General features: G+C 41.3%; 1 protein-coding gene across 2 annotated transcripts in view; it reads left to right on the top strand.

Annotated features, from left to right (window-relative positions):
• The window catches only part of LOC106606107 (multimerin-2), a 35,703-nt gene that overhangs the window by 10,174 nt on the left and 12,363 nt on the right, over positions 1-13,166 (top strand). Inside the window, exons 2-5 of one of the 2 annotated variants that reach the window (XM_082975435.1) lie at positions 355-477; positions 11,050-11,156; positions 11,445-11,525; positions 12,623-12,850. In XM_082975435.1, the coding sequence (XP_082831561.1) occupies positions 355-477; positions 11,050-11,156; positions 11,445-11,525; positions 12,623-12,850 (539 nt within the window). Of the gene's footprint in view, positions 1-354; positions 478-11,049; positions 11,157-11,441; positions 11,526-12,622; positions 12,851-13,166 lie in introns of both variants that reach the window. The other variant, XM_014202230.3, reaches the window with a different exon arrangement.

The following is a 13,166-nucleotide window of genomic DNA, read 5'->3' on the forward strand; positions in this document are numbered from 1 at the left end:
GATTCTCACGGGTGTAGGTGATGGTGGTCGTTTTACTCACTGACTCCATACAATCTCCGTTTAGTGATTGTAACGTTTTATATATTACAGCAATCAGGATGAACAGGGTCACACATGCCATGTACAATCTACTTTCAAACTTGCGACGCACTTGGATTTAGACTAAACAAAACAAAATTGAGCGATATAACTATAAACAAACGAACAGGGTCTGGCAGCAGCGCCGTGCCCCTAGAGGATGTAATATCTCTCCATAGATTATATCAACGGTCTCCCAGTTTCCGGTCTCATTACACACAGAGATTGCACAGTATCAAAGGAATGGCGCTGTGTGTGTGTGTCTCTCTCTTTCAGGAACTGGTGTGCATTTGTGCACCGCCGCATTGTCACCACGGCTGTCTCCTGTGGCACAGAGGAATACACCATCAAGTCTCAGAGCCCCTGTCCCAACGGCACGCCTGACTGCCAGCTTGTCATGTGAGTTCATCCCACTGTGCATTCAAACGTCAACTCAAACCACATACTAACAGTACAATGCATTATATTACAGATTGCATGATGCACACTCAGATTCTCCAATCTCCCACACACATCTTGTTTATTTTTGTATGTTTTATTTCAACTTTATTTCGTCGAGGAGTACTGAGAGCAAGGCCTCTTTTACAGATGAGCCCTGAATGACCTAAATGACAGAAAATACACATCAAAATATAAATACAAAATGCAAAACACGGTCATAACAAACACACACATTCATCAGTAATTAAGGTCCTCAATCAGCTTTCTGAATTGCCCCAGAGGCACCAGAACATCACATTTAAGAACATTTTGAAACTTGTTCCACATATAAGGTACAAGAAAATGGAAAGCTAATTTACCTACACAGGGGCGAAAATCTGATATCAACTTTGGAGGGGACAATTACATGAAATTTTCTCAAGAGCAATTCCTGAGGGGGACACCAAAAGTAGTGCTGTAACACATAGCCTACATTGTAATATGGTAAATGTATATTGAGGAACCAAAGAAATAAGGTGTTTGCCGTACTCCTAACTACCGGTACCCAAAACTACACAACTAATCACAACAGCAATACCATTGCTTTTTAACAAATCTTAGTTCAGTCATGGCATTTTCCAATTATGTTCCTATTTTACAAGTAAAAAAAATTGAGAACCTTTCATAATGTTGCCAAACAAAGACTCAACAAACTTACCTGAGACTCCCTGTCTCTGCCAGTCTGTCCCTGCATATCTGTCCCCAACTCTGCTGTCTGTGTGCCATCTGTTGCCTGCTCTGCCTAATGACATCATTGTGAAACATTTCCATTAGAATTTCATTTCTTTCTTATGAACATTTTATCAACTAGTCTTTGAGATATTTGGCTACTAGGGTTCTTACTATGCGTTTTGGTGTATTGAAAAATACTCTGATGTCCGTCTTTTATTTTTCTGCCATTTTTCTACCTGGCTGGCTACACACACACACACAGTGTTTAGGTTATTTACAGTAGGAGATGGGCTTCTATCATCTTAAATCATTCTATTTGGGCTTCGATCTAAAAGGTAGCTAGCAAATGTGAAACGGATTAAAATGACAAGAGTTGACAGCTGTATGAGTTCACCATTTACACAACATATGCTGCAACCTTTTGTAATTTTAATAGTTTGTTTCATATTGTCTGGCTTCCAACAATAGCTGAATTTGCAAAGCTAGCGAGCACCAATTCAGTTTCAATGGTGTTTGCTATAATCTTTGCTACCCGGGTTAAATAAAGGTGAAATAAAATAAATAAATAAAAGTTCCCTTGCGACAATTTAGCTTTTGCAACGAGACCATTAAATATATTTAAGACAATGGTAGAAGAGAGTGTAGTTCTGTTCAGTTTGGACTTCAGTTTATTGCTAACCTTATCACAGGGACTTTGAAGCACTAATTTACATTATCTGCATGCTGATCTTGGAATACATTGACGATAGCAAAGATTCCATCTTTGACGAGGCCACATAAATGGAATAGGTCCTAGCTAGCTTAATAGTTCATATTTGCGCGCTAGCTCTGCATATTCAGCTAGTGTGTGTGTGCGCGATTGACTGGATGAACCTCACGGCAGTTACGTGCAAACTAAGGAACTGGCAGTGGATCAAACCATTCTGAGGCAAAGGGCGGGGGGTCGCAATCTTTTGAAACTTTAAAACGCACTATTAAGTGTCTATAATCAGCACAATTGCTTTCATTGCGTATTATTAATATTATTTAAATGACATAGTTATGTTTCAGTGATATATTGGGGGGGACAAATCATATTTTTCCCAGGATGGGGGGGTCGTGTCCCCCCCGTCCCCCCCGGGATTTCCGCCCCTGTACCTACAGTGCATTCGGAAAGTATTCAGACCCCTTCCCTTTTTCCACATTTTGTTACGTTACAGCCTTATTCTAAAATTGATTAAATAATGTATTTTCCCCATCAATCTACAAACAATACCCCATAATGTCAAAGCGAAAACAGGTTTTTATAAATTTTTGCAAATTTATAAAAAATAAAAACAGAAATACCATTATTTACATAAGTATTCAGACTCAAAATTGAGCTCAGGTGCATCCTGCTCCATTTGTATTTGTAAAAACATTGTTCTTGATAGTATCACTGATATTTAATAAGCTTACGTATCGGCCTAATGGCCTTCGTCAGAGCTTTTGTGAATTTTCGGAAAACAGCACCTCTATGTAGACCTAGCCCCACCCACATCCGTTCCACGTATGGAAAGGGGTTGGAGGGAAAGGAAAAATAAATAAGTGCTACCAAACATAACAATATGCATTTCACAAATATTACAAAAGTGTATAGACAAGACGTACCGAACACGTCCATAAAATCACAACGAGGACATAGCAAGTTTTCATTAATCATTGGGTACATCATACGAAAAAACAAAGTAATCTTAAATAGGAACATATTTTAAATTCACAACATAACATACATAGGCATTTCATCATTAAGTCCTTTAGGAAATAATGTCTGGAGGGTGAAAATCCAAAAACATTCTCTTTTGCTCAGAGTATTATTAATATCACTTCCCCTGTCTGATATCTTGACTTTCTCTATACCACAAAATCTAAAGGTAGAAATGTCATGCTTTTGGTCATTAAAATGTACTGCGACTGGATAATCCCTGTCGTTTCTCCTGATTGAACTTTTATGTTCACTAATTCTCTGTTTGAGAGAGCGGGAGGTTTTTTCATTCATCCTGTTTCAACTGTTGCCATGCACCTGTAACAAGATTGCTCAGATGTGCGAGTGCCTTTTGAATCTTATTTGTAAAAACATTACAATACATTCACAGCAAGCACATTAAGTGTGTGCCCTCAGGCCACTACTTTACTACCACTGTATCTACAACACAAAATCCATGTGTACGTGTGTGTGTGTGTGGTGTGTGTGTGTGTGTGTGTGTCTTCACAGTCCCCGCTTTTCCATAAGGTGCATTTTTATGTTTTTAAAATCTGATTTTACTGCATGCATCAGTTATTTGATGTGGAATAGAGTTCCATGTAGTCATGGCTCTATGTAGTACTGTGAACTTCCCATAGTCTGTTCTGGACTTGGGGACTGTGACGAGACCTTTGGTGGCATGTCTTGCCAGTAGTTCAAATAGACAGCTCAGTGCATTCAACATTGGACACCTCTAACATGTTGTGATGAAGTCAATCTCTCCTCCACTTTGAGCCAGGAGAGATTGACATGCATATTATTAATGTTAGCTCTCTGTGTACATCCAAGGGCCAGCTATAATGCCATGTTCTGAGCCAATTGCATATTTCCAAAGTCCCTCTTTGTGGCACCTGACCACACGACTGAACAGTAGTCCAGGTGCGACAAAACTAGAGCCAGTAGGACCTGCCCTGTTGATAATGCTGTTAAGAAGGCAGAGCACCGCTTTGTTACGGACAGACTTTTCCCCATTTTAGCTACTGTTGTATAAATAATGTGTTTTGACCATGACAGCTTACAATCCAGGGTTACTCCAAGCAGTTTAGTCTCCTCAACTTGTTCAATGTCCACATTCTTTATTACAAGATTTAGCTGAGGTTTAGGGTTTAGTGAATGATTTGTCCCAAATACAATGCTTTTAGTTTTAGAAATATGTAGGACTAACGTATTCCTTGCCACCCATTCTGAAACTAACTGCAGCTCTTTGTTAAGTGTTGCAGTTATTTCAGTTGCTTTAGTAGCTAAAGTGTATAGTGTTGAATCAACCGCATACATAGACACACTGGCTTTACTTAATGCCAGTGGCATGTTGTAAAGATTGAACAAGTAAAGGGCCTAGACAGCATGCCTGGGAAATTCCTGATTCTACCTGGATTTTGTTGGAGAGGCTTCCATTAAAGAACACCTTCTGTGTCCTGTTAGACAGGAAACTCTTTATTACATTTACATTTTAGTCATTTAGCAGACGCTCTTATCCAGAGCGACTTACAGTAGTCAATACATACATTTCATTTCATGCATTTTGTTTTTGTACTGGCCCCCCGTGGGAATCGAACCCACAACCCTGGCGTTGCACACACCATGCTGGCGTTGCAAACACCATGCTCTACCAACTGAGCCACAGGGAAGACCATGCGGAAGACACATTTCAGTTTAGGTATTCAGTTGTACAACTGACTAGGTATCCCCTTTCCAGCATTGGGGAACATCCGGCGCCTCGTTGTGCATGTTGCATCTATTTCTATGGGCACAAGCACTGTTCATGACACAAACTGTTCACACCCCTCTTGTTGGTGGAGAGAATTTTTCAGGGTTAAAGCTTATTTCCTGCAACTCTGCACATTTTGTCATGGGGTGAAAAGAACATTTTGCAGTTTTAAAGCTCATTTTCTTGCAATTGATTGACAGGGGATTGAACTCTAACTCTAACTTTATCCACAATAGGGGGTGAAAAGCCATAACACATACGTTTTTTCAGCAGAGGACTATGATCGATAATATCAAAAGCCGCATTGAAGTCTAACAAAACAGCCCCACAGTATTTTTAGTGTCAGTCCTTTGTGTAAGTGCTTATTGAATGTACTTCCCTTTAAGCTTGCTGAAAGGGTGTTTTCAATTTGTTTACTGTGAAATAGCATTGTATCTGGTCAAACACAATTTTTCCCAAAAGTTTACTAAGGGTTGGTAACAGGCTGATTGGTTGGCTATTTGAACCAGTAAAGGGGGCTTTACTATTCTTGGGAAGCGGAATGACTTTTGCTTCCCTCTAGACCTGAGGGCACACACTTTCTAGAAGGTTTAAATTGAAGATATGGCCTCCCGAGTCCCTACGGTGAAACATGGTGGTGGTAGCATCATGCTGTGGGGATGTTTTTCAGCGGCAGGGACTGGGAGACTAGTCAGGATCGAGGGAAAGATGAACTGAGCAAAGTACAGAGAGATCCTTGATGAAAACCTGAGCACTCAGGACCTTAGACTGGGGCGAAGGTTCACTTTCCAACAAGACAATGACCCTAAGCACACAGCCAAGACAATGCAGGAGTGGCTTCGGGACAAGTCTCTGAATGTCCTTGAGTGGCCCAGCCAGAGCCCGGACTTGAACCCGATCGAAAATCTCCGGAGAGACCTGAAAATAGCTATGCAGCAATGCTCCCCATCCAACCTGCTAGAGCTTGAGAGGATCTGCAGAGAAGAATGGGAGAAACTCCCCAAATACAGGTGTGCCAAGCTTGTAGCAGCATACCCAAGAGGACTTGAGGCTGTAATCGCTGCCAAAGGTGCTTCAACAAAGTACTGAGTAAAGGGTCTAAATACTTATGTAAATGTAATATTTAATTGTAAAAAATATTTGAAATGTGGAAAAATGTAACACATTTTTGTCATTATGGGGGCGTTGATTATCTGTTGTATAAAAATGGATAATCAACGAGGGCTATGGAAAATAATGAAGGACATCATCTTCCATAGGCCTATTTATTTGGCAAGACAGCTGTGCATGGCTGCATCTCACTGTCGAAGACTATATGATATGTTTTGGTTATTTGGCTCTCCATTCGCTTTTTGTTTACTGCGTTTGTTTACTGTTAATGTAACTAGACTAAATATAGATTGTAATGACTTTATTGACCTGATATTTTGTGTACTTGGTACCACTGTTTTGTTCCGTTCACATTCACAGTTGTGTCGGTATTCAAAGCCAAACTGCTATTCAGTACTTTTGTTTGCATGCATGAATAACTAGGCTACTAATTTCAGCATTTAGTTTGCATTATTTTGTTAAGACAGCTGTGTGTACGGCTGCATTTACATAGGCTGTGTGTAATAGGTGAATTACCCTATCTATCTTGTAGCCTATATTCATTACCAAAACGGCCTTGTTGTAGGGCGCTGTCCATTGTGCTGATACAGCGCAGCGTAGATTGGTGAGAAATCTGTAGCCTACCTGTCACTTCAAAAGCACTCAATGGTCTCAGTGTCTCACCATTTGAACTTTATGTTTATTGTGATATAGCGTAATTATATGATCAGACCTAAATATAATTCCAATGCAAGAATCTCCAAAGATTGTGCCCCCTTGACGGTTTCAACTGACCCTTAGTCACTTTATCCTGTCGCTGGGTCTACTCCTGCGAGTACTGCCCATCACCGGCAGGTAAAATCATATCAAACGCTGTGTGTGGTGCACCTTGGAAGCAACCACTTACTAGGGAGAATAGGGGGGCTTACTCTTTGCCTGGTCCAGTGAGTGTGCCCACTCCGCAAAATACCGCTGACAGATTTTTTAAAATTAAATCTAAGGGGGCACTTGCCCTTGTGCCCCCTATGGGCATGAAGCCTCTGACTAACTAACACATATCATATGAAAACCCTATTACTACCACTGACATTACTACTGCCGCAAGTACCATTACCACCACTCCTATTATTTCACAACCATAAATACTTCAAGACTAGCACGCACACCACATTTACTTCAGTAAATGGTATTTTTCTAGTTTTATTTTGTTATTTTATTAGGATCCCTGTTAGCTGTTGCTATTGCAGCAGCTACTCTTCCTGGGGTCCACACAAAGCATAAAATATGACACAATACAGAATATTAATAGAAAGAACAGCTTAAGGACAGAGGTATGTACATGTAAAATAAGAATAAGGTCCTGTACTGACATAAAGCTATAGAAAAAAAAACAGAGACCTATACTCTTGGCCTAGATTCAGTAGCATCTTCACACATACAGTACATACAGGTAACTGACAAAATAAAGGAAACGCCAACATAAAGTATCCTAATAGGGCGTTTTTAATTTTTCCTAAAGAAATTCCATTATTTAGTGTTTTGTTGATGGTGTTGGAAAACGCTGTCTCAGGCGCCACTCAAGAATCTCCAATAAGAGTTCAATTGGATTAAATTGGGTATTGATCATATTCCGACCTCAATTAGAAAAGGGGACCGTCTTAAACAGCTTAACCAAAGGGACAGTTTTTGGATTTACAAACTACAGGCCACTAAATACCCTGGTTTAAATAAAGATATGGATTTCTCACTTTTCCTGTTGGGTGGAGAGAGGTTCCTTTGCTGTCATCTAGTGGACATATTGCTCTATTACCCTCAGGTATGTTTAGACGGCTGTGGGCCATGTTTGCTGTGATCTAGTGTGCTATAAAATAGATGGCTCTCCTATTCTTACCATTTTGCCTAGTCATATTCAAGGTTGACAAACTTTTCTAGGGGTTATGATGCTTCTAGCCTTGATTTGCATTTTGATAACGTTTCACTTTTTAATGTGTAAAGTATTGCTTACTAGGTGTTGTCCAATTAATTCTATAAAATCAGGGTTGAATTGTAAAACGCTGTTCAAAAGAGGACATTGTATTATCATACATTTGTACTCCCTGATGAAAGCCATGCAGCGAAAAACAGTTATTATTCATCTTTGTTTCCATTTGACATGCCATATAAATAAAGGCATTTTAATTCATTATATGAAGAGTGCCTTGGTCCTCTTTTCTTTTTGAAGTGTTCAATTGGATTGAGATCTAGTGACTGAGATGGTGATGGCATATGGTTTACATCACTTTCATGCTCGTGACCCCTCGTGCCCTGTGGGTATTGTCATCCTATGGGGGCATAGCTATGGTAGCCAAAATAATGGCCTGCGCAGCATTTTTATACATGACCCTAAGCATGATGGGATGTTAATTGCTTAATTAACTTAGGAACCACACCTGTGTGGAAGCACCTGCTTTCAATATACTTTGTAGCCCTCATTTACTTAAGCTTTTCCATTATTTTGGCAGTTACCTATGTATCAGTTTAGGAGAGAGGCGTTGTGCTGTTAGTTGTTTTATTTGTTGATTGTTTTTAAAGCACGTTTTGCTGTTTGCTTGAGTAATTTGATGAGATTGGAGTTCCATGTAAACATGGCTCTGTATAATACTGTGCATTTCCTTAAATTTATTTTGGATTTGGGGACTATGAAGAGACCTCTGGTGTCATGTATGGTGGGGTTAAGTATGTCTGTCCGAGCTGTATGGTATTTAATTATACGGACAATTTGGGATCTTTAACACAGTCATTTTTCTCATAAAAACAAGTGATGCAGTACATTTTTCCTCTACTTTGAGCCAAGAGAGACTGGCATGCATCTTGTTGATATTGACCTTCTGTTTACAGTGAAGCGCAAGATGTGCTGCTCTGTTGTGGACCAGCTGCAGCTTTCCGAGCTCCTCCTTTACATTTTTTTATTTCATCTTTATTTAACCAGGTAGGCAAGTTGTAACAGAGTTACACATGGAGTAAAACAAACATACAGTCAATAATACAGTAGAAAAATGAGTCTATATACAATGTGAGCAAATGAGGTGAGATAAGGGAGGTAAAGGCAATAAATAGGCCATGGTGGCGAAGTAAATACAATATAGCAATTAAAACAATGGAATGGTAGATTTGACAGTAGATGAGTGTGCAAAATAGAAATACTGGGGTGCAAAGGAGCTAAATAAAAACAGTAGGGGAAGAGGTAGTTGTTTGAGCTATTTATAGATGGGCTATGTACAGGTGCTGTGAAATGCTCTGACAACTGGTGCTTAAAGCTAGTGAGGGAGATATGAGTCTCCAGCTTCAGAGATTTTTGTAGTTCGTTCCAGTCATTGGCAGCAGAGAACTGGAAGGAGAGGCTGCCAAAGGAGGAATTGGCTTTGGGGGTGACAAGTGAGATATACCTGCTGGAACGCGTGCTACGAGTGGGTGCAGCTATGGTGACCAGCGAGCAGAGATAAGGCGGGACTTTACCTAGCAGCGTCTTGTAGACGACCTGGAGCCAGTGGGTTTGGCGACGAGTATGAAGCAGCTCCTGACCATATAACTGGGCCATAGATGTGGTAGAACCAGAGCCTGCAGGACTTGTTTGCTTGAACGTGTTGTAAAAAAACACACCATCACATAGAGACCCTTCATCTTCACAACAATAGAATCAAAATGCCTTGACCGTGATCATTTACAGTGTACGGTAACACCAAGAAGTTTATTTTCCTCTACTTGCTCAATAGCCACATCATTCATGACCAGATTCAGCTGAGGTCTAGTAGTTAGGGAATGGTTTGTACCAATACAATGCTTTTAGTCAGAATATGAATTATGCCGTCACATTCGGGGGGGGTGTCAATTATTTTCTAGGGACCTCCAATGGCACACACTTAATAGTAAAGACGCCATGTAATTATAGTTTTTTTTAAAGGGGGAGGCATGAACACAATCAGTCATGATGTTTTCATCTTACTGTCAAACAAATCACTTCAAAAAGTAGGCTACCTGCGCCTGTCTGTCCACTCCAAAAATAATTCCAGCATCCAAACTGTGCACGGCGCCATTTGATGAATGGAAAAAGAGATCTGTTACAAAGCACCAAAAAGTGTAATGACATTCATTGACTGTCGTTGGGTCTACACTCTTGTAGCCTGAATGAACTGATGTTTCTTGCTTACAAATAAAAGTAGGGACACCTGAAAAGGGGCTGAGATATGGGACTTTCCCGGGATGACAAGTGCAGCCCAATAACTGTGCAGCCACATGGAATATATTTTTTAAACCATGACACAAATGTGGGGGTGTACGTTTAATTTGGAATAAGCTTTTATTTAAAAATGTACCACTGTAGCAGTACAAATGTAATTTTAAACAAATAGGAAAATGATTATATTTGCATTGTTTAGATACCTCCCCAAAGTTTAACTTTGTTGCATTTAGTGGGACTCATGTCTCATTTAGCTTTTAGTTTTTGATATATTCAGGACTAGTTTATTACTAGGTACCCATTCTAAGACTGACTGCAACTCTTTGTTTAAGGTTGCAGGGATTTCACTAAGTGTGGGTACTGACATGTATGAATACAATTTTAAATGTTATGGGACACATATTTAGCAGATGTTATAGTATAGTGTTGAATCATCTGTGAACATAGGCTTTGTTTAAGGCTTGTGGGAGATCATTAATGAAAACAGTAAAGGGCCAAGCCAGCTCCCATGTGGAATACCACAAGTTTTACATTAGAGAAGCTCCCATTAAAGTAAACCCCCTGTGTTCTATCAGATACATACTCTAGCTTTCTATCCATAATATGGCAGATGTAAAGTTTTTTCAATAAAAAATGAGCAATGATATCAAAAGCAGCGCTGAAGTCTAACAATACAACTCCCACAATCTTCTTTCAGATAATCAACAGTCATTTGTGTCAGTGCAGTACATGTTGAGTACCCTTCCCTAGAAGGGTGCTGAAAGTCAGTTGTTACATTTTTTACAGAGAAATAGCATTGTATCTGGTTAAACTAAATTTGTTCGATAAGTTTACTGAGAACTGGCAGCAAGCTGATTGGTCGGATATTAGAGCAAGTAAAGGGAGCTTTACCATTGTTGGGTAGTGGAATCACTTAAGCTTCTCTCCAGGTTTGTGGACAAATACTTTTCAAAAGACTCATATTAAAGATATGGCAAATAGGAGTTGTAATGTAATCAGGTGTAATCCAATGACTTTGGTTTGTGCGTTTTTGTGTGTGTTTAGGTACAAGCTCTCTACCCGGCCAGTCTACAGATTAGACCAGAAGATCTTCACCGCCCTGTTGTGGAGGTGCTGCACAGGACATGGAGGGGAGAACTGCGAGGAAACGGGTACTGATACAGAGCTACACACAACTGATACACACATGGTATAAAAGGTAACCTTATGGTGCAATATGCCTCCACAGGCCTACTCTAAGTTTTCTCCTGTATTACTTGCAGAGTTTAGCTCTTGTTATCTCAAGTAGATTTCCTGTGTGTGAAATGGCCCTTAACTCAGCGAGAGGAACCAGCTGGGAAATTAATGTGTTTACGAAAACTGTGGAACCAATAAAAGTAACATCCTCTCCCTGTGCTCCTGCTCTCTTCCTCTATCCCTCGCTCTCCCTTCCCCAGTAGCTGATGGCCATATATCTGACTCTGCAGACCCCACAATGGCAGGACGACCACATCCAGGAGACACGGAGCCTCACCACACAGGTAGAGGTCTGCTCATCGGAGGGAGGGAGGGAGGGAGGGAGGGAGGGAGGGAGGGAGGGAGGGAGGAGGGGGGGGACTGGGTAAGCCGCCCTCAATCAAATGCCCCGTGACGCCCTCTCTGACTCAAACTGAATAAACTGAGGAAACGCCAGTGGCCCAGGAGAGCGAGTGTTTGGGTAAATGCTATAGCAGGCTGTGGGATGTTCGTCACTTCCCGGGGGAGGGAGGAAAGGGGTTGTGAACCGTTCTCAGGACATCAAGCAAGGCCTTAAAAGGGGGTGTGACCCCATCCCAGCCTGCCCTAAGCCCTCCAACTACGGCACTGGTGTAGCTAGGAGCCCAAACACACGGAGTCACCAGTACACAAGCACATTTGCAGGCATGAGAGAAAGAAAGACAGAAAGAAACGGTCAGAAGCCTGAGACACTAGGGACCTAAAAGCTTCCCTGTGGCTCAGTTTGTAGAGCATGGTGTGCGCAACGCCAGGGTTGTGGGTTCGATTCCCACGGGGGGTCAGTACAAAAAAAAAAAATGCATGAAATGTATGTATTCACTACTGTAAGTCGCTCTGGATAAGAGCGTCTGCTAAATGACTAAAAATGTCAAATGTAAAAAGAACCCTCTGCACTTTTGGGCCAGTTTTAGGTAACAAAGACGTAAAGTCCCTCGTTGTCGGCTGGTCCGCTCTCAGTCCCTCCACGTCCCTTATTGAGAGGGCTTCCTAAACCGTAGAGGGCTCACATATTGAATTCTTCACCACCACTGGAGTCGAATAGCTATTGTATTACACACACTAATCAAGCACACACACAGGGTTGGCTGAAGTGGGGACAGAAGTGGTGGACAGAGAGCAAACCTAAGGCTATGGTTCTCAGGGTCAGGGGAGAGTTGTCTGCCCACTGACATAGCTACTGCTCTGTGGCCCTGTGCCAGTCCAAGAGGAATCATATAACTACAATCCAAGTGCTGTGATCACAGTTCACATCAATAGATACAACAATGTGCCACTGGAGAAACAAGGACAAAGTGTGGTTAAACATATTTACCTTGATAAAAGCCATGGCTCCTAAAATTCGATCCATCTGTTATCTGTCTAGGCACTCAGTCTAGACTCACCCACCAGCCTGAGTGGGGGCAGAATGACTTCCAGGTGTCTGAGAATCCTCTGCACGAGAGCCATCCCTCAGAGGCTGACAACAACAACGACACACACACAGGTTCCCGAGAGCCCCCCTCATACCCTCGACAGGCCCAGGAGCACATCCCTCACCATGGCGATGACCACCCACACCCCTACCACCGCCTGCAGGATTTCCATAATGGAGGTAGGTTGGGACCCTAGAATCACCATTACTGTACTAAAATCATGATAATCACACTGGGCAAAAGTTAGGGAAACGTTAGGAAGCCTGATTAAAATAAGTTATGTTAGGACCTCCAAGACCAGGATTGTGACTGTGCTTTAGGAGGTAGAATGTTTTCACCACTGCCAAAATCAGGGCCATGAAAAGGAGGCACGGTCGTCAACGGCAACACGCCTAACACCATATATCAACCTCTTCGGGACATGCAAAAACATGTTCACTCACTATCTCATAGGTAATAACAAACCAGCAAGGAATGGGCCATTCAATGTCAATA

The sequence above is a fragment of the Salmo salar genome, chromosome 01 (assembly GCF_965601325.2).
Source record: "Salmo salar chromosome 01, fSalSal1, whole genome shotgun sequence".
NCBI lineage: Eukaryota > Metazoa > Chordata > Actinopteri > Salmoniformes > Salmonidae > Salmo > Salmo salar.